The sequence below is a fragment of the Marmota marmota genome, unplaced genomic scaffold, assembly GCF_001458135.2.
Source record: "Marmota marmota marmota unplaced genomic scaffold, marMar, whole genome shotgun sequence".
NCBI classification, from domain to species: Eukaryota; Metazoa; Chordata; class Mammalia; order Rodentia; family Sciuridae; genus Marmota; species Marmota marmota.
The window spans coordinates 20,131,855-20,153,421 of NW_025999968.1; the positions used below are offsets into that span (position 1 = coordinate 20,131,855).

Genomic DNA, 21,567 nt, shown 5'->3' on the forward strand with positions numbered 1-21,567 from the left:
TTCTCATTATCCTGCAGAGCAAACTAGTTTAGTTAAATTAGAGTTACATACTCTAATCAGAAAATGTTCTTTCGTTTATTTTTTTCTTTGTAAAAGCCTCTTTCTAAATGTAATTCTTAACAGAGATTTCTCTTGTGGGGTACAAATCAGAATCCTGTCAGGACGACTGGAAAGCGTCTTGTTAGTTGAGCCCGTGACTCTGTAGTGCCTTCCTTCCTTCTGCCACTTGTCAGTGTTAGTGTTAGCATCAACTTACGCTGGGATGGTGGGGGAGCAAAATTTATTCATTTAAGGGTATAATACACTTTAAACTTTTCTGGGGCCAAGGGCAGTGGAAGAAAATCAAGAAAAAGGAATACAATCAAGAAAAAGGAAAAAATGCTGAATAGAATACTAGAAGATCGTTTTTTAATTCTGTGATTTTGTGGATTGATTAATTTGTTAAATTTACATTTGAAACCCAAACAGACCTAATGTGACTTGATAAGAATAGCCCATCTATCAGGGCTGAGTCTTTGATTTGATTCAGTATTTTAATATTTTTCTTCCTTTATCACTTTTGAGTGTGTAATATGTGAGTAGCAATATAACTTTATAATCCACATCTCTGGAAACTTTGAAAGTCAAATGCAATAAAGGGCCCTCTCAGAACAAGTAGAAATGTGTACTCTTGATTAATTATTCACTCTGGACTTTATGCTGTAGTTTCAGAGATTACATTCCAGAGAATTCATTCTATTTACTTTTGTTTTGTTTTTTCTTTTCCCCTGTATTTTTCCAGAAAGAAAAAAACGGAAGGCACCTATGACTTGCCTTACTGGGACCGGGCAGGTAACTCAGGTGGAATTTGCATCTCTCTTCTGTCAGAGGGAAATCCCTCCCCTGCAGATGGCAGTAGTGGGAGAGCATGGTTCTCAGGCCCACAGAACCTCTCCTCCCCCACCCTGTTAGAAAAGTGTCATTCTTCTTGCGATTTTTTACTGTTCTGCACAATCTTTTAGTTAATAAATAATGAAATAGAAAGTGCAAATTTCTCATAACATGTGCTCTGTTCTTTTTCTTCTGAAATGCTTGTCTGGTTTGTCCTATGTCCTCAGTTTCTCTTGAGACCAGCATTCTGTGTGTCCTATGTGATCATGAGTAAGAAACAAAGAACCATGATCCTTTTAACAGCATGTGCATGTCACTCTGCCAAGTGAAGCCAACAGTTTAGGAGTTCATGAAGTCAGCCTTCTCCATAGTGATGAGTTGTCATCTTCTGAATTACTACAAGTGATACCAGAGGCCCCCTGCTGGTCCTCCCCACTTCTACTCTCACTACTAGAACGAGACTGTTCACTGCTGGGACTAGAGTAGAAAAGGGCAGTAGTGGGACAGATTATAGTGCTGCTGGCACCCCCAGATGGATCTTGCAAATTATTTTTTGAGAAGAACTTATTAAAAACCACCCCTACAACAGAAGTTCTCTCTGACTACATATGATAACAGGATTCCTTCCTCATATGTATTCAATAGATTTCTACTATGTTCTGCTTTGCACTGGATAATCTTAATCATTGCAGAAAATTAGCTTGAATTTGAAGTCTAGTTTATATTAATATATATTATACAAATAAATGGTCTCTTTGGCTTACTGTCACAATGAAGGTTGGTGGAAAGGAATGAAGCAGTTTCTCCCTGCCAAATCAGTGGAACATGAGGAGACCCCTGTGCGCTATAGCAGTAGTGAGGTGAATCATTTGAGTCCAAGAGAAGTCACTACAATGCTGCAAACTGACTCTGCAGGTAACTATATGGCAGCTGTTGGGTACCAGGTAGAGGAAGAAATGGCTTAAGTTTTCTGAAAAGTGCTATAGGATTTATAGGATCTTTGATCTTTTTCATATGTTAAATATAAGCTGTATTCTAAGGGTAGACTTTTTAAAAAGATGATCTTGAGAGAACATATTACATGTTTTATTCATAAAATTGGAACATTCATTTCTAAAGACTTGGGGCATTTTGTTTGTTGACCTGGGTTTTGGTTTTATTTTGTTTGGGGTAGGACAAAGGTGTTAAGACTGGCATTAGGAAAGACAGAGCTTTACAGTATCCTACTGTCCTAGAACACATGCACTTTAAACATTTTCTCATATTTTTGAAAAGGAAAAAAATCAGGTATTTTCTAAGACTAATACCATTCTAAAAATGAAATATTTATTTTGTAATGAAATACTACCTCAATTGAAAGAACGTATACAGTGTATGTGAAATTACATGAATGAGACTTTCTGGCAGATTAACTTATTACTGTGAAATACTAGAAAACATTAAGTTTTTAATTTGGGTCTTGTAAGTGGGAAATCCATGACTCGTGTGTTAATAGCAATAATCATGCCATAGAGAAGTATTTTCTCTTAGTGTAACCTGCAGCTACCTCCTTAAATTACATAATCTCTGTATTAGCAAGAGAACTCTTCTGTTGTGTTTTGTGGTATCTGCAGAGTATGCACAGCCACTTGTGGGAGGAATTGTTGGTACACTTCATCAGAGATCTACTTTTAAACCAGAAGAAGGAAAAGAAGCGGGCTATGCAGACCTTGATCCTTACAACTCTCCAGTGCAAGAAGTGTATCATGCCTATGCTGAACCACTGCCAATTACTGGACCTGAGTACGCAACCCCCATCATCATGGACATGTCAGGGCACCCCACAGCTTCAGTTGGTCTGCCCTCCACATCTACTTTCAAAGCTACAGGGAACCAACCTCCTACTTTAGTGGGAACATATAATACACTTCTCTCCAGGACCGACAGCTGCTCCTCAGCCCGAGCCCAGTATGATACCCCGAAAGGTGGGAAGCCAGGACCAGCTGTCCCAGATGAATTGGTGTACCAGGTGCCCCAGAGCACGCAGGAAGTGTCGGGAGCAGACAGGGATGGGGAGTGTGATGTTTTTAAAGAAATCCTTTGAAGGTAATGCTGCTTTTTACAAAGCATCAATTTAAAGCACATGGCCTTTTTTTTTTTTTAATTAGTTGTAGTAATATATAGAATGTATTACATATCTGTCACTGAAGTGGTTGGGAAAATGTGGTGACCGAGGTACAGGAAATTACTTATCTCGCTTAAAAGGTGTTGCTGTGGCACAATTACTGCTTGCCTGATAATTTTGAACATCTGTTTGTTACTACTGTAAAACACTATTTTTAATACAGAAAAAGCTCCCTATAATGCACTTCAGAGAAACTGAAAATCACTGAGAGTATTTATTACCAATGCTGCAGGTACATTAATGAACTCAAGAGATGGTTCTATAAGCCTGATTGGCAATAACGCATGGTACTGTTCTTGAAATATCTAATGGCTTGAATTCTCCCTTTGTGAAAGGTGGGTACTCTCATGCTTTCCTCCTCTTCTGTTCCTATATTACTTTCTGTATTCTTTTTTGAAAATAATTAGTGAGATAAGGTTTGATTTGACCACAACCATATACCCTGGTATCTCCTTAGGAAGATCCATGTTGGAAAAGTGACCGACTTTCCCCTCTTGATACTTTTAAGAGTTGAAGCAGTTCATGGACCTGGTCTCATCCCTGCTTATTCTTTCTGCCCCAGGGCCCATCGTGGCTAGCCCCATTCATGTGTTTATAAAATATTTTATTTCAGTAGGTGATGCTTGCATTATCAGTCTCATGAATTCAGATCCTCTGTTGTCTTCAAGTGTACTTCTTAAGGTGGAAACAGAAGAGAAACAATTTACAATTTAGAAAAGTCCTAAAGGAGACTCTCCCCTCTTCACTCAGAAGTAATATAAACTACCTTCAAAAACTACAACAAAAAGTAACCAGAACTTGTCCTCTTTGGAGATATATACATATAAAAAATATATGTGTGTGTATACACATACACATATATACGCACATAGGTATACATACATACAAATTTTTTTAGTGTCTCATGGTATTTTATAATTATAATATTTTATATATTCACTTTTCCCCAGAAAAACTAGTATAAGAAATAGAAACCCAACATGTGTTCTTTGATACTGTGTGATTGTGTCTTGTCTATGTGGTAAGAGGTGTCAGTAGTCCTTTGTTGTCATAGCTAGGGAACAGACATCATCACATCCTGCCAATGAAATTGTTTTTGATACCTCCTGGCAACTTCCTTGTTGCCACTTGTTCATGACCTGCCCAGAACTAGTTTCAGATGGAGTAAATTAGATATCATCTGTAATACATTAGCCTATATCGCAAATCCCATTTTTAAATCTCTTTAGACTGGCAAGACAGTGTAAGCTCACCATGATAAAAATATATGAATTTGACATTCCCTTTATCATAAACTTTAGTGTGTAGACTAAATGTTAAAATGTATTTTTCCATCAGGTTCTAGATATTTCTGTTGGCTCATGCCAGCAGATTATGATGTTTGAATAAAGTTGAGCAGTATTCATTTTGCTCACTTCCACAAGTGCATCAGTATTTTTAAAAAGATTGCTTCTAAATGAGAACTGTTTATTTCTGCAGCTTCTCTGCCTTCTTCTTGTTTAATTTTGTTGGTTTTGTTTTCATTTGCTTTTTGTTTTTCAAACTTAGAGGCACAATTTTCACTCATTGAAAACTCAGTGCATATTTTTAAACAAAAAGCACAGATGTTGTACTTTTATTAAACCATAAGTGAATTTGTAAAGCACATGTATTAATGCAGTTATCCCCTTTCAGGTGGGAACAGAGTAAACCATTTTGTTGTTTATATTCATCCTTAGTACACAGGGAATATACTTTTCCTCAAGTCATATGCCTGTTTGAAGCTTTAAGAGAGATGTTTCAATAACTGTTGCATTTTCCCAAAGAAACTTGCTATTTTTGTACAATTGTGCAACCTGATCATTTTCCCTGGAGCTTTTTTTTTTTTTTTTAATCTTTCTTTCAATGAGAGGCAAATGTTTTCTGAAATGATGCATATTTTAAGACTTGATTCATATTGCCACTGTGCTGTTGTCCTTGAACTACCAATGATTTTAATACAATACTTTTTACTATTTTTATATATTTTACTTTCCAGATGGATTGCTGAGCCTGATTCAAATGGTTTTTCTGGTTTTGTACTTTTAGTTTGTTTTCATATTAGAATTCTTTATTTCTGGTTTTTATTACATTTATATATCTGATATATACAGCTTTGGAGACAATCAAGTAACAACTAAAAATGTGAAAGTAACTATTGTTGTCAAAATTCCCTTGAATTTTTTTATTCATTGCTTGAAATATTTAAGACTTAGTCACTGTGGGTTATTGGATTAAATTTTTTCCTGATAATACAAATATAGAAATAGAATCAGACAGCGATGTGGCAAGTGTGGCCATTACTGACTTCATAAAATTACACTGACTTGGCTGTTACTTGATTCTAGGAACCAGCACAGTTAAAGACATTGTGAATTATGATTTATATTTTATTAAATGCTGTAAGTCTAAATCTTGTTGAATGTGCCAGGTCTGGTCCAGTTATTTAAGTTCACGTTTCATTATTTGCACTTTGTGTTGAACAATGGGTTTACTCAATGGTGAAAATGGTTGAAGTAGAGAATTTATGCACAGGTTAAAATCACAATGTTATATGTACACTTGCCTCTCCTCTTCCCTCTCCCAGAAGGGGAGAGCGGAATGTGAGATCATCCATCTGAATGTGGCCTCAGAGCTGTGGAGAGTGATAAGTCCAGAGCATCTTTGCCTTGGTTCCATATTGTCACCTGGAGAGCTAAAGGGCTATAGAAACACCATGTCAGATGAGGCACCTAGAAAGAACTAGTATATTATGTGGGACATTGAAAGCTTTTTCAACTCTTAAGAGAACTGATGAACCTCTGCCTTTAAAAAAAGAAAACAAAAATTTATTAGCTCTGCCTTTTGATTCTGAACTTAAAGTCCCTAAACTGAAAAATGCAAATAGGCATTGGATGTTATTAAAATACTTTTTAAGTCAACTGTGGCACCAGTTCTCATTTAATTCAACTTGTGACTAGTTTCTTTTACTTTTTTCTTTTATTTGGCACTGGGAATGGTAGAAATAAAACATGTACTGCAATATATATTGGAAGTAAAAATGGTTTGGGTGTCAGTTATATTCTCCCAGAATGTACTTTTCTTACCTCGGCATGTACTGTAGTCACTCAGTATTTGTATATGTTGCTAGAATAGATTGTATAAATAGTGAGATTTTAATGTGTTAATGTGTTTTTAATAAATTGTATATTTGTGTCTTGCTCAGATTATTTGGCTTAAAGAAACTTGAGCTTTGTAGATTTTGTCACACTACACAAAATGCCAGATATCTCAATATTCACTTCAGTCATCAATTTTATGGCCGTTATTACCGTGATCATACCAACATTTGAAAATGCCACTATTTTTTTTTTCCCTTTGCCGAGCACCATCCTTTCTGAAGCTCGATTCGTTTTATATAAACTGTACTTTAGTAGCCAGGCTGCCTCCTATGGCTGTGTGTTATAAGGGAAATATCCCACAGAATGCAGAGGATTCTGGTCTAGTACCACCATTTCCTCATCCGAGTTATCAGAAGAATCAAATAAAACTGAGGCACTAGGCAAACGTATGCTGGTATTAACAGAACATAGTCCTTATAATTAGTGTCTGAACTCAAGTTAAATCAACTACTAGTTTTCTCTGTCTCCCACTGCTTTTAAATATTTCATTTTAGCCCTTTGTATACTCAGGCAGGATGCTTGTCAGTAACATTGATGTTTCCCAATGATATCTATTTTTCAGCATAGTAATTCTTTTATAAATAAACTCAGACGTCTTCTGACAGTTTTTAATTCCATTGTTATAACCTCTGCTTTTCTCTTCCTTTCTCCTTCACCTCTTATTCTCTTACCCCCAAAGAGCCTTTGGTTCTGTTCATAAAATTTGGAAAAGAAACCAGCTCACCACATTTGTAGGACTAACTTATTTGCATCCAGTTGGATGTTTTGGTGCATCCAAGATAGCCAGGTAAGCTTTTCATTTGAAGATTAATTGTGTGAAAAATTGGGATTTTTCATGAAAATACTTAAGTCTAAAAACAGCTTGACTTTTTTTTTTTTTCCTCTCATTTGGTACTGGGGATTTAACCCAGGTTTGCTTTACCACTGAGATGCATCCCCAGCCCTATTTATTTTTTGAGACAGGGCCTTGCCATGTTGCCGAGGCTGGTTTTGAACTTGTGATTTTCTTTATCAGCCTCCTGAGTCACTGGGATTACAAGTGCATACCACCAGCGGCATTGTGGTGCAGGCCTGTAATCTCAGCAGCTTGGGAGGCTGAGGCAAGAGGATCGTGAGGTGCAAAGCAACTCAGTGATATAAATAAAATATAAAAAGGGCTGGGGATGAGGCTCAGTGGTTGAGTGCCCCTGGGTTCAATCCCTAGTACCAAAAAAAAAAAAAAAGTGTGCACCACCACGCCTGGCAGCTTGATTGTTCTTTCGGCTTAATTTGCTTTGTTGTCTTCCTTACCTTTCCCAATTTACTTCAAATAAAAACTGAAAATTTAATGGATAAATTATGCCAGGCAAAATATGTTTCAGAGTTTTTCCTTCCTTGAGCTTCCCTAGTTTGGCTTCTTTGTAGAAAGTTAGTTTTAATTGTTTAAAATAATACAAAGCAACCAGACTTAGTAATTGAATTAGTTATTTACTTATCCAGAATTTCACATTTTGCCCATTTCCTTTAACTTAAAAAGAGAAAAAAAACCACCATTTTCTTCTACCAAATTATAACTTATTATAATCATTATTTAACTAATTGCAGGGGACAAGAGGGGAAGAGTTAAGCCAGTGTGAACTTAGGTTTCCACAGCCAGGTGGGTGCAGATTGCTAGAGCAAGGCACAATCATATTCCAGTTCCCCACCTGCCAGGTGTACAGTAGCCAATCACACCTCTCAGAATTCCATGGTAGTCAAAACTGTTTGGTAAACTAAATCTCCTTATTAAGAAGTCATGTCCTTTCAGAAGTCTGAGATGAAGTCAACTATAAAAAGATGTTTTAAAACATCTCAAAAACAGTAGCTTATTTTTTTAAAAAATGCAATTAAAACTTTATTTCCCTGATAACTAGCTTGACCTTTCTTGGTTTTCATAAATATATTCACAGAAATTAAGCTGATGGGTATGAGTCACCAAGCAGCCATAGACTTCATATACATAATTTGAAAAGTTTATCGAATATATTTAAAAATAAACTAAAAATTGCAGTATAAAAATAAAACTAATACTGTTAGCATCATCTTCTGAATCTGGAGGGTCAATCTTGAGTCAAGTTGATTACAAAGTTTTTTTCTATAATGTCTTTCAAAAAGAGCTGTTCTGCAGTCACATTGTGATATGCATTCTGAAGAAGAAAAACAATGTAAAATTACTATATGTTCTAATCTCAAAATATTAATACAGCAATTGAATATTCTGGATCTTAAAAATTCTATATACAAAGCTCGAGTGCTAAGTAACAAGTCACATGGACTTCTGTTACCTTCCTACTTTTTTTTCCTTGTTCGTTCTTGTGTAAGAGCATTCCCTAAAGCCCACTCTCTCCACTTGAACTATCACTTGAGTAGAGGCCTCTTCAGACCCTGTGGTATCCTGTGATACAAATCTAGGAACCAAAATTTCAAGTCAGATGGCTTTTTTTTTTTTTTTTAAATAAAAGTACCAAATTAGAACTTATTTATTTTTCACAATATCTTTAATTTGTTTATTCATTTTTATGTGGTGCTGTGGATCGAACCCAGTGCCTCACATGTGAGAGGCAAGTGCTCTGTCACTGAGCCACAACCCCAGCCCCTTGGAACTCATTTAAAAAAAAAAAAAAAAAAAAAAAAAAAACTGTCCTGGACATAAGAACCTCCTATAAAGAATGGTTCAGTTTAAGATGTTTTTTTAAAAATAATTCTGAATCTGGGGGTTGTAGCTCAGTGATAGAGCATTTGTCTAGTTATGTTCAAGGCTCTGGGTTCAAGTCCCAGCACCACAAAAAATTTAAATGATTCTATTGATATACTAATTTTTCTCAGTTTTAACATTGTTATTTATATGACACTTGTACCACAAGTGCTACAGGAAAGATTAGAGATTGGAGAAATGAGCCTAAAGTCTGTTCTAGGCACCTAAATCTTTAATATTCAAATGTTTGGTTTATGGTCAGGAGCCAAGGGTTGAAGGGACAGAAGACAGGAATAAAATCCAGCCTGAATACTACTACTAGTATAGTTTATGTATTATTTGGGGATGACTTAAGGAGATATATTTCATGAGATATATCCATATATAGCAGATCACTTCATATGTCAATGTACAGATAACATTTTAATCCTATCACTTGTGGTATCCCACTAATGTAAGAATTTTAAAAAAATAAGAAAATCCTTCTCATTCAATTGAAATCCTCAGGATTAAATTCACCACTATTGATCTCTGATCAAGAAAAACACGATCTAGCGAAAAGGCAACCTTTTTAACCATGAAATTTCTTTTGTGGGATTATGTTGTTCTAGACTATCTTCTCTAACAATACCAAAAATACATGAAGGGCAGGGCTGCAGCTCAGTGGTACAGAGCTTGCATAGCAAGCACGAAGCCCTGGGTTCAATAACTAGCACCCCAGAAAAAAGTGAAACAAATACATGAAAATAATTACTGTGAGCATAGCCCTGCTTTGGGGTAAATCTGTACATCTCAAACACAGAAGGTTGTATTTATAGTTAAATAGCACAAACATGGTATAATATCTAAGGCTTGGTCCCTATATGGTTTTGATGCACTTGGTAATAACCATGAGATTCTACCAAGGATCTGAGGTCCACAATTTAGGAATTATTGCTATAGTAAAATAACCTCTGGACTTGAGTCCTAATTTCGGCCCTTCAATAGCTTTGTAGCCCCCTTCAAGCTCTCGCTCTCTCTCAAAACTTATCAGTAAAGTGAAAGTGAGAAAAATAACGGGCTTTTCAACCATAACAAAGATTATACCAAAGAATGTTACTGGAAATGATGTGTATGTTACCTTAGTCATCAAAGACATGGTGGCATTTCCATAGTAGTGCAAAGGACTGTTGAGGTCAGAAAAGTTATATTTAAAACCAGCTAGGTGAACTTCGTGACATATGTGAAACGCCAACGTGATGGCAATAATTCCTGTCGTTGGGTGTTTGGGTTTCTAAGAGAGAAATGTAAATTTTTATAAAATGCAAATGAGCTCCTTATTTCCAAAACATTTTGGGTTGACCTAGTCATAAAACAAGGATTTTGGAATATTTAATCAAAAATATTAAGTTCAATCCTCCTCATGTCCTATGGCATAGCCTTCCAGTATCATACCCATCATCCTATATGATCACGTGACACTCTTTACTCTAGTGAAAATCAATTCTCCAGTCATCCTACACCTAAGCACCAGAATAAAACAAAAGAAAAATATACTTGTCTGATCAAATGTTAAACTTATGGTCAAAGTCAAGCAGACATTGAGTACATCTTGCAATCCTATTGCAATTGTCAAGCCCCATTCCTACTTTCCAAGATGACAGATAACTTTCTATTCAACAGCCCATCTTCCTACTTTAAATTGGCAATCCTTATTGCTTTGTGTAAATGAAAGCAAACAGAGCTACATCATCTACCCAACTCCAATCTACCATCTTATCTGCATCTTTACCCACACTTGCAGGCTCACGCCTCATCACAATGGATGAGATGTCCCTATTGGTGCTACGTCTGACCCCTTTACTAGGCAGTGTGTATATCCCATCTCTACCTAACTAAGCTTCTACCCTTAACCACTTTCTCCCCTCAACATCAATATTTTTTTTCCTCTATTCAATCAGTCCCTTCAGTATATAAACAAACTTCTTGATTCTATGTCATCTTCCAACTTTTGCTCATTTCTTGAAAATTTTAGTACCAATGTTTTCTCTAATTTTTGGACTACATTATTGTCCTTCCTCACTTGTCTAGCTTTCCTGTGGTATTTTAAACTGTGTGCTGTGGTTTGGATGTGTTTTCCCCAAAGGTCCATATGTAAGGCTTTGTCACAATGGTGGCACTAGTGGGCCTTTAAGAGGTGAGGCCTGGTGGGAGGCCCCCAGGTCATTACCCTCAAAAGGGATTGTGGGACTCTGGTGTCTTCCTCTTTATATTTCCTGGCTTGAGATGTGATCATAGGCTCCAATATGCACCATGATGTGCCATCCTTGCCACAAGTTCAAAACATGGAGCCACTCAATCTTGGACTTCTTTTCTTCCAAAAATATACCATATTTTTTTCATAAGAGGCCTATTTTGTATATTTCATTGTAGTAATATGAAGTTTCCTAATGAATGCTTCATACAATTCTTTTTAGCCTGAAAAGCCACATGCTTGTCCTAAAGCCAGTCACTCTCCTTGCTGCAGAAGACTGAAGATGAGGCTCTAAGGGATAAGTCTGAACACACAGATCCTAGGAAACCCCAGAAGGGGGCAGGAAGATAAACCCAAAAAACAAAACAAAAAAAAAAATCTTAGGGCTATTTTCTTTTTATCCTGAAAAACAAAGATAATGTCCGCAGGTATCAATCTTACTATTTCAAATAGAGGACTTAGAAACTACCTCATTGAGCCATGGTTCTCATACAATTTCTGAAAGGTCCCAGACCCTCTATTCTACTTCAGTTGGATATTCAGTTTGAAATCATGCAAACATACATACCTGATTTTTGGGAAATGTTTTTGGGAAATGAAGTAGTTCAAAAGCTGCCGTTCTGATAATAAAAGGATCTAATATTCTGATTTGATAAGGTTGATAGATCAAATTTAAGGCTGGTTTCTTCCAAAAACCACTAGTGTTCTGAAATAAGGGGTATAGAAAATAAAATACAGTTGTCTTATTCTTTTGAAAGAAAAACACTAAAGGAATCTGAAGGCAGATCAATTTTGCCAACTTACTATTTTGCCATCTGACAACAGTTCGAACAGCCACTTTAAGTCAAGTGGTTTAAAAGCAGCCAGAATCACCGTACTATTGGGGTCATTGTGACTTTGATCTGAAAAAACAGATTCTGGATAAAAAAGTCGGAAGGTTGTCCTTCTCCCAACTTCCTCTTCATGTTCTAAAACAGGACCATTGTTCATTCTGTGGGTAGCAAGACACACAAGATATACAGACAGGTGGAGAATAAGCCATTTTCATTATAGTTCTCAGAGGCTTCAGAATTGGACAAATAGCCATTTATCTTGTGCTCTGAAACCACACAGCAACTGATAAGTCTTTTACATGCAATGGCTAAGGAGATAATTCCTCGCAAGAACTAGCTGTTTGATCAAAGGCAAAAAATATTCATTTGTATTTTAAAATTAATTGTGGAGCCAAGGATAATTCAATTTTACCTCCAGGAAAACTGAAGACTAAATAAAAGAGATGGGAGCACAGAATACTAGACTTAAAAGAGACCTTGGGAGACAACCACAGAAACACCGTTGGATTTACCCATGAGAGCCCTGAAGACCTAAATATGCCCATGGCCACAGTGTTGTGGCAAGTGGATGTGTGTCTAAACAACTAACAGATAAGAAGAATCACATTTAAGCTGGCTTGAAGACCCATCAAAATCGTGCTTCTCTGAAGTGCAGGAGCACCATTGTACTGGAGCACCACCAATGAAGGTCTGTTGCTAGAATGAACTAAAGAACAGCAAAAGATCTACTGTTAGGTTTGTGTATGCTCAAAGCCAAGGTCAGACATGCACTATTTATGCACACACCATGAAAGCATGGCATAAAAAAAGAATACTTTGTTTCCAAAACAGTGTCCCCTAGGAGGATAAATATTGCTTTGCCCTTTGCCTCTGACTTTGTGTAATATAAGACAGTCTTAATAATATTTGAAATGACTTTCAAAAATTTACACCATGTTGTTTTCCTACAAGGGCTTGCTGTGGTTCTAAATGGTCAGATTTAGACGTTTTACAAGTACAGAAATTTGTGAATGCTTCAAAATTATTTTGTAAGTAAATTACCAAAGCTTTCTGAAAATGGAAAATAAGTAAAATATGGTGACCTTGCTCTGTAGAAACCAGCTTGAAGCCAGTAAAACTCCAGAACACTGGCCCGGTCACCCTGATGCGTTACCCCAAAGCACTAGCTTTCCCACAGAAGACTATTCTTAGCTACTCCTAACACATTTAGACCAGATGATGAACTTACCTCAAACTTTCATTGAGAAAACAGAAACATTTTATTTTTCTGCCGCTACATCTAAGGGAATGTTGGTAGCTCTAGCCACAATCCTGGCTCCTCTTTCCATTACAAAATATTAACCATGCTTGCACTCTGTACCCCATTCCCCTCTCTCTCTACCACACCAGTGTCTTTCTCCACTCATTTCTATTAGTTTCTACTCCAGCAATATACTACCATCACAAAAAAACACAACAGGTCTTTCCTTGATTCTGTAACCATCTCCAACTGCCAGTTCATTTTTCAACTCCCCTTCAGAGCAAAATGTCTCAAACGAGTTGATGACACTGATTTCTCCATTTCCTCATCTGCATTCTCTCCAACCCATTCCAAACAGGCTTTTTGCCATCTTATGCCTTTAAACTTACTTTTGTCAAAGTAATAAAGAGTTACAGATTGACCATCTAATGGTCTCCTCTCTGTCCTTGTTTTACATGAGCTCTCATCACTATTGGGATGCAGTTGATCTCTCTCTCTCTCTCTCTCTCTCTCTCTCTCTCACTCACTCACTCACCAAAAACACTGTTCTCTTGGCTTCTGTGATCACCTTCTCATTTTCTTTTTTCTTCACTGGTACACCCTCTCCATCTCCCTTCACTTTGATCAATTTCCCTCAATGTGTTAAGCTCCATGCCCTTCCTGGGCCCTCTTTTATCCCTCAGTCTCTCCCTGGGGACTCTCACCAAGTCCATAGGATAAACATAGCTCATAGGCCTCTTCCATTGAAACTTAACTTTCTGTGTGACTTATCCACTACGTCTCTCAAAAGCATCTCAAATCTAACATGTAAATACAGAAAATCTTACTCTTCTAAATCTACTTATCCTGCTCCTATCAATAAATGATCATCACTATCCAGCCACCCTTTTAAGTTGAAAACAATAAGCAACACCCTTGGTGGTTTTATTCCCATTAGTCCTTACATCTAGTAAAGCAATAAATCCTGCTAACCCCATGTCTGTAACATGTCTCTGGTATGACCACTTGCCTACTTCTATTCTGACCCAACCATCATCTCCTACTTGAATGTAGCAACTTAAAGAACTCAAATGCATTCCTCTCTTGCTTAACCTTCAAAAGCTTCCTGGTATACTTAAAATCCAAGCTTTTAATCCTAGTTTACAAAATCCCACACAGCCTGCTCCTTGCCACCTCTTTAGCCTCTGATCACACCTGAGCTTGCTGCCCTCAAACTTTGCTGTTTACTCAAACACAGGATCCTATCCTGAGGATCTAAAGTAAACAGTCTCTGTGTCTGGATTGCTCTTCTTTAACCTTCATATGGCTGGTCCTATATGGTCACCAAGATCCTCCTTAATATAGTCACCCATTCCCAAGTACCACTCAACCATTCTCTGTGATCTTTTTCTAATTGGATATATGACACTTAATACATTTTCTCATAATTATTGTTTTCTTCCTTCCATCAGAATGTAAGCCCCACAGGGAATAAAAGCACTATTCTTATCCACTGCTATCTCCCCTGCAGCTAAAACTGTACCTGGAATATTAAAAGGACCTAATAAATATTTGCTAAGTCAGTGACTAGAAATCTAGGCTTTACTCTAGCCAATTACTGAGTGAGAAAGTTGTGTAATCAAGTACATAAACAAATCGAAGCAACTTTTAAAACACAGCTGCCTAAAGTAGGAAGCCATATTCTCTTCAATTCTAGGTTGGCAATATATTTACCTTATTATTACATCATAGGAGTCGATTTTCTCTCCTAAGCTCTTATTCTTCAAAACTCCTCCATTGCCCACCACCACACACCTTTTACATGGTACCCTGTTGGGCAAACAGACAAGTCAGAGATTAAGCGATCTTTCATAGAATGGGGTGATTCCAAGAACCTTTTCCTACTTTTAGGAACCCTATGCCAAATTTCACAAGTAGAAAAGGAACCAATTGTTACTTATAGGTGTAGATATGTTTATACATATGTGTACATATAGATAGATATAGATATGTTTATGTATACATATACATATATATGATTCAAGAAATAATATTCTATAGGAACAGTGTATGATCATTGTCAACAAATACCTCTCAGCAGCCCAATTTCTCATCTGATTCTTATAACCACTCATGGAGATACATAAGCCAAATATTCCCATTATATAAATGGAGAAATAGGTTCAAAAACATATAACAATTCCAAGTTACACTTCCAAGAGGTGGTACTAGCATTTAGATACAAAATTAGAGGACAATAGACCCCTCCACTTGGAGTTCTGCATGTTGTTATTGATGCCAGTGTGTTTTACATTATGTACATGTTTTGCCAGTGTTACCCATTCCTCTGAGATTCTATCTCTGGTTTTGTGTTGCATCTCACAAGTGACAAAGCAGATGGTGGATTCTGGTGGGGAAAGGGCAGCCTCTGTACTCTGCCCATTCTTACTTCAATTTCCCAAACATGGACTGGTCCTTGGAGCTTAACCAAAACAAACTACAAGTGCACTCTATGTTCCTGGCAAAGAGCTTTAAATTAGGCCACAAAGGGGGACTTCCTATTGCTGGCTAGCATCAGCCGAGAACCACAGATTGTATCCTGTTGGCTCTCAGAGCACATGGCCTTGGCCCATCTGCCTCCTAGCACTTACCACCAGCCAACCAGGCCTTACCACTAGCCAACTAGACAAATGAACAAATAAAATCCTTCTCTAGGGAGCAAAACTACAGAAGGGAAGGCTTTTGAAGCTGTCTTCCCAGGGACCTCATGATATGGGAAGTCTAAATTTAGAAAATGTGTTTCTCTGAGAACCATGAAATCAGCAGATCAGTTGAACTCATGACCTTAAAGTGTTTAGGAAATTAATGAGCAGCAAAATTGAACAAATGCTGTAGATTATTTAAAAAGAAAATGCAGGAATGCAGGAACTATTTAAAAGAGCCTGGCACTGGGCAAGTTAAGAAGAGACTGAACACATCCCCTACATTCACAAGCTACCTTTCTTACATAGAATTTGTATCCCTCATCTAATTATTTTATAAATTTTAATGCTAACATTTTAAAAACACTTAGCACATTTTAATGGGAGTCCTCAGCTCTCAAATATTAATGAGTCATGTCTAAGGCAGTGTCTTAGACAAGGACAAGAAGCACCAGTTTTATAGCAGGGCTTTGGGGGCGGGAGACCATCCGAAAGACATACAATGTCCAACACCACACATCATGGACATGTCACCTGTCACAGAGTGTTCTAGAGGTGTGTTTGTTTACATCTGTTTTTAACTAAGGAAGTAACCTATCTCTAAATGCTTTATTAGCAAGTGTGACTTTAGTTCCCAATCCCTGGAAGCCAAGTTTATCAAAGGCTCACTACTTAGGGCCATGACTGAAAGGGGAACATTGTTGAGTATTGAGAACTCTCTCTATCATTGTCATTATCCTCACCAGGTCCATCCCGTGAATGCTTTATGACAGGGGAAATTCCCATGCTCACAGTTTGCTTGGCCTTTCCTAACATCAGGGTCGGTTTAATGGAAATTAGAGGCTGAACTGAAATGCACATGCCCCAAGCTGCTCACCCAGAAAACAAAATAATTCCAAGTGCCTGTTACCTGTTAATGGAAAATCCAAAAAGCTGCTGAACAGCAGTGGTAAAATATTACACTTCCCTCAGGTGAAAAGCATGTTTCCCACACAGTCAGGCAAAGCCAGCAGAGGGAAGCTAGGCAGAGGACAATATAGAGGAAAGAAATTTGAGTTGCCCATGTCAAATCATTCATGATATGTCTTCTTTTCTGAATGCTTTCCCTTTGGCAACAATATGTATTAAAGCACATCACGCCAACACTGGATGGCGGATGCTGTTAGTCATGTTTCAAATGAACTTCACCCTGCATGCCAGATAGCAGAGCTGTGCATTCAGAAGCCTACCTTAGTGAGCTCATTTCCTCTGTAAATAGCTGGCCTAGAGATAGCCATGTGACTCATCCCTGGGCAATAAGAGACTAGGAAAGTCTGTTAAATGATTTCCAAAGAGATTTTGCCCCACACACACACACAAAAAAATTGCCACACACACAAAAAAAAGTCTGAGCAGAACACTTTGTTTTTACCTGCCCCTTCCTTTCTGCCTAGACTTTCACATGTGGTGACATACAGTTAGAGTAGCTATAGCTACCTTGCAAGGAAAGAAGAGCCCCAGGAATGCTACCCTAGAGCCCTAACATCACAGAGCCGCTAATTCAATCCCACTACCACAGTCATTCTATGTTCAGGGAGCAGGCAGTCCAAATCTAGGAAGCGTCATTCAGATAACTGTGTGTGTGAACTGGCTGCCCCTAGGTAGAAGTAGGGCACCCTGAAAACTGGGACCATAAATCTGCAAATCTGAAACCACATATTTATGCAATACATACAATAATAAATGTTCAAATGAGTTTTGGTTAGGAAACTATTATTTGCATCCTGAAGAACCTAAAATGCTGTACAGGGAACTAGAGCTGGAGGTCTAGCTCCTCATTCTGGCTCCCCGACTTAGTACTTCGGGGAACTTTCCCTAGTGATCTGACCTCTGTGATCTCAATTTTCCTTTTAGTGAAGTAAGTGTCATGAATGTTGTTAATCCTTTGGATGTCATCATTTTCCTCTGATGTGTACCACAGTTTCTATATCTTTATGTAATAACTGACCACAGCGATGTTAGAAAACAGATAATGGCTGAACTAGCACCTTCACCATGTATGACTCACTCTGGGGATGTCACAATTTCTTCTTACCCTCAGTTCTGTCTCTGGCCGAAAGGCTGTGGAATAAAGAAACCTTGCAAAACAGCAGGACATTAAAAATTCAGATATTGGGAGTCCTTAAAGCATTAGGATTCTCATTAACAAATACATTGCTGATGTCTAATTTTTTTTTAAAGTCTTCTAAGAGCATGCTCCTGCCTTGAATGGTAACCAATCTTACCCTGTTTGGCTGAGGCTGACGTAATAGATTCTGCTTGAGTGAGCAGCCAGGTAGCTTTTACAAATCATCATCTATTTAGCAGGCAACAGACTTGACATAGGTGCTTGACACAGGTAGGTATTTATGGGTAATTATTGTATAACCATCTATGCTGCAGAACTAAAGAAGTCTTCTTAAAATCTGGTACACTTTCAGAATGCAATGCTGGTAGATGAGGGTGAGGATATAACTTGAACATTTTTGTGGGAGCTGAGATTTTTAAGCTAATGTTTCTGTTGCTTCTAACTGGGGGAGGATATACTCCCCCTGGGACCAGGGTACAGGCTGGTGCCAGGGAGCAACATGGATAACAAGGAAGGCTCATGGCTTTGGAATATTGGCATACTTTAATTATTCCTCTTCTGTACTATATTTCCCTTAAAATAGTCTCCATCTATAGTGAATTTCATTAAACATAGTAGTCTCATGTTAGATGTACTTTGGGAAAGAGGAACCTGAATCTATGAAAAATCATCATCATCAGTAGCAGCAGCTGAGCTTAGTTATTACAGAGCAGAGTTATTAATTGACTTCAGAATCCTCAGAGTGGCACAGAAACAAACGGGAACCATGGAAATGATGGAACATACTGATAAAAATAGTTAATTGTCTGTCATTAATCAGGTTTCCCTGTTCCTTAAAAATTTAAAGGTGGGTACACAGTTACCTGGAATACAAGCAATATTTTCCAGTCTACCTTCCAGCTAGGTGTTGGCTTGTGCCTGACTCCCACCCAATGGGATATCATTAGTGGTTGCTAGTAAATATTTAGCAACCAATTCTAGTGTGGGGGGGGGCAAAGGATGAAGCTCTGGTTTGTAGCATTTGCCAAGCCTCATGGTGTAAATACTCCCACCATGGCTGATTTCAAGCTTTCACCTTGGTATCATGAATATGGAAATAGGAAGATGCAATTAAGTGTAAAATGTGATTTCTGTGAGCTGTCGTTAAAGAGGGAGGCAAGTTTAAAGGGTGAGGTCATGCCCCTCTTCCCTTCCTCCTCCCTGCTGGCAGAAATGCAGATGTGATTGGCAGAACTCCAGCTATTGTATTAGACCCTAGGAGAAGCCACAGACCAGAGAAGAAGCCTTAGCCCTGATGATCACAGAACTGTTGAGTTAGCCCTGCAACATTTTGTAGACTTCATGTATGTGAAAACTATGAGAACTATATTTCAAGTTTTCCCATTCACAGAATCTGTCCCAACTAAGAACATCATGCATGCTGTTTGAGATTCTGAACAAAACTAGCACTTGTACCTGGTAGAATCTTAAAGGACTCAGACTTGAAACAACCACAGAAATGTCTGAATCCTTCTAGAGGATGGAGGGAATATAAAATATAGGAAATTACTTGAGCAGAAGAAATGGACACAGGCTGGTGGTGGAGAGTGGAGGCACTCCCAGTGACAAAGAGGAGAAAGGGAAGGGAATAGAAAACCAAGTCAGCAAGAAGGAAGGAAATAGTCTGGCCGAGGCACACACAAGTGGCTGAATGCCTGTGGGAGAAAACAGCTAAATAAAGCATAGTTTAGTTCTATGATAAAACTAGACAAAAATAGAACTACCAGTCATACACCCTCAATAATCTAACAGGAGTTTACGTTTACAGAACCAAAGACTATAAATACTTGCAGATAACTTGCTGAAAATATTTAAGGAATAGCCATTATCACTCTTAAATAATTCAGGCACTGGAGTTAGAGTCATCTAGGTTCACATCCTAGCTTTGACACTTACCAGCTATAACAAACTGTGCATGTTTGCCTTGCCTTGGTTTCTCTGTTTGCGAAACTAGAGAATTGAGCCAATGCACATATGCCAAAGGTCTGTACAAAACAAAGATCTATAAATGAGAGCTATATAAAATATTAGGTAGAAATATATGTATATGGTTTCTGTTGAATGCAATCAAAATTGAAATGAAATGAATGGCATAGTTTTAAATAAGAAATTAGATTGATAGCCAAAATCATACTGAATGGGAAAAAACTGAGAGCAATTCCTCTAATATTACTCTCACCACTCTTATTCAATATAGTAAAGAAATCTATCCAGAGCACTCAGGCAAGAGAAAGAAAGAAAAGGCAAACACAGAGAAAAGGAGGAAGTCCAGCTATCCTTGTTTACAGATCATGATTCTGTACATAGAAAAATCAGGAGGACTCCATCAAATACTTTTAGAACTGATAAACCAATTCAGCAAAGTAACAAGATACAAAATCAACATACAAAAGTCAGTCGCTTTTTTATACACCAATAAAAGTCAGTAGCTTTTTTATACACCAATTCACTGAGAAATAAATCAGGAAAGCGAGTACATTCATAATAGCCACATAAAATAAGATATGTAGGAATAAATCTAATTAAGGAAATAAAAGACTTCTACAATGAAAATTATAAAACACTGAAGAAAGAAATTGAATACATTAGAAGAGGGAAAAACCTTTCATGAACTGGGAGAATCAATAGTGTCAAAATGGACATTCTACCCAAAGCAGTCTACAGATTCAATGCGATCCTCAATGACATTTTTCACAGAACTAGAACAAAGTCTAAAATTCAAATGGAAACAAAGGACTCCATATAGCCAAAGCAATCCTGAGAAAAGAGAACAATGCTGCAGGCATCACGATAACAGATTTCAAAACATACTACAGAGCCACTGTTACAAAACAGCATGGTATTGGCATAAAAGCAGACAACAGAAAGAGAAGAGAGAACCCAGAATCTTCAGCCAAGTGATTCTCAATGAAGGGGCCACAGACACACAGTGGGAAGAGAGCAGCACTTCAACAAGTGGTGCTTGGAGAACTGGATAGTCACATAAAGAAGACTGAAACTGGAGCACAGTCTCTCACCGTGAACAAAAATTAATTCAGAATGCATCAAAGACCTTAAATATAAGCTAAAACTTTGAAACTACTAAAAGAAAACACAGGGGAAACACTTCAAGGTCTTGGTACAAGCAATGATTTCCTAGGTAGGACTCCAACCGTCCACAAAACAAAGGCAACAGTTAAAAAATGGGATTACATCAAATTAAAAAGCTGCACAGCAAAGGAAACAATCAGCAGAGTGAAGAGACAGCCTGCAGAACGGGAGAAAAATCTCTGCCTGCTACTCATCAGAGCACTAATATCCAGGATATATAAGGGACTCAAAAAACTTAACAAAAACAAGTAATCCAACTAATAAATGTGAACATGATCTTAAAAGACACCTCACAAAAGAGTGAGTACAAACCACTATATGAAAAATCTTTAACCATCAAGGAAACGTAAGTCAAAACTACATTGAGATTCTATATTGCCCCCGATCATAATGACTATTACCAAAAAAAAAAAAAAAA

The 21,567-nt window shown here is 37.6% G+C and overlaps 2 protein-coding genes across 26 annotated transcripts in view; one reads left to right on the plus strand and one right to left on the minus strand.

The window, feature by feature from the left end:
• Nucleotides 1-4,898, plus strand: part of Dcbld2 (discoidin, CUB and LCCL domain containing 2) — an 82,207-nt gene extending 77,309 nt beyond the window's left edge. For 3 of the 4 annotated variants that reach the window (XM_048803465.1, XM_048803466.1, XM_048803468.1), the window contains 3 exons: nt 782-840; nt 1,648-1,785; nt 2,484-4,898. In XM_048803465.1, coding sequence (XP_048659422.1) covers nt 782-840; nt 1,648-1,785; nt 2,484-2,953 — 667 coding nt within the window. In that variant the 3' untranslated portion in view covers nt 2,954-4,898. The remainder of the gene's footprint in view (nt 1-781; nt 841-1,647; nt 1,786-2,483) is intronic. The other variant, XM_015478593.2, reaches the window with a different exon arrangement.
• Nucleotides 3,236-21,567, minus strand: part of St3gal6 (ST3 beta-galactoside alpha-2,3-sialyltransferase 6) — a 58,103-nt gene continuing 39,771 nt past the window's right edge. For 20 of the 22 annotated variants that reach the window (XM_015478603.2, XM_015478606.2, XM_015478599.2 and 17 more), the window contains 6 exons: nt 14,946-15,041; nt 11,964-12,150; nt 11,728-11,865; nt 10,047-10,199; nt 5,619-5,755; nt 3,236-3,709 (listed from right to left, as the gene is read on the minus strand). In XM_015478603.2, the coding sequence (XP_015334089.2) occupies nt 3,619-3,709; nt 5,619-5,755; nt 10,047-10,199; nt 11,728-11,865; nt 11,964-12,150; nt 14,946-15,041 (802 nt within the window). In that variant the 3' untranslated portion in view covers nt 3,236-3,618. Of the gene's footprint in view, nt 3,710-5,618; nt 5,756-7,660; nt 8,379-10,046; nt 10,200-11,727; nt 11,866-11,963; nt 12,151-14,945; nt 15,042-21,567 lie in introns of those variants that run through there. The other 2 variants (XM_015478614.2, XM_048803478.1) reach the window with 1 other exon arrangement.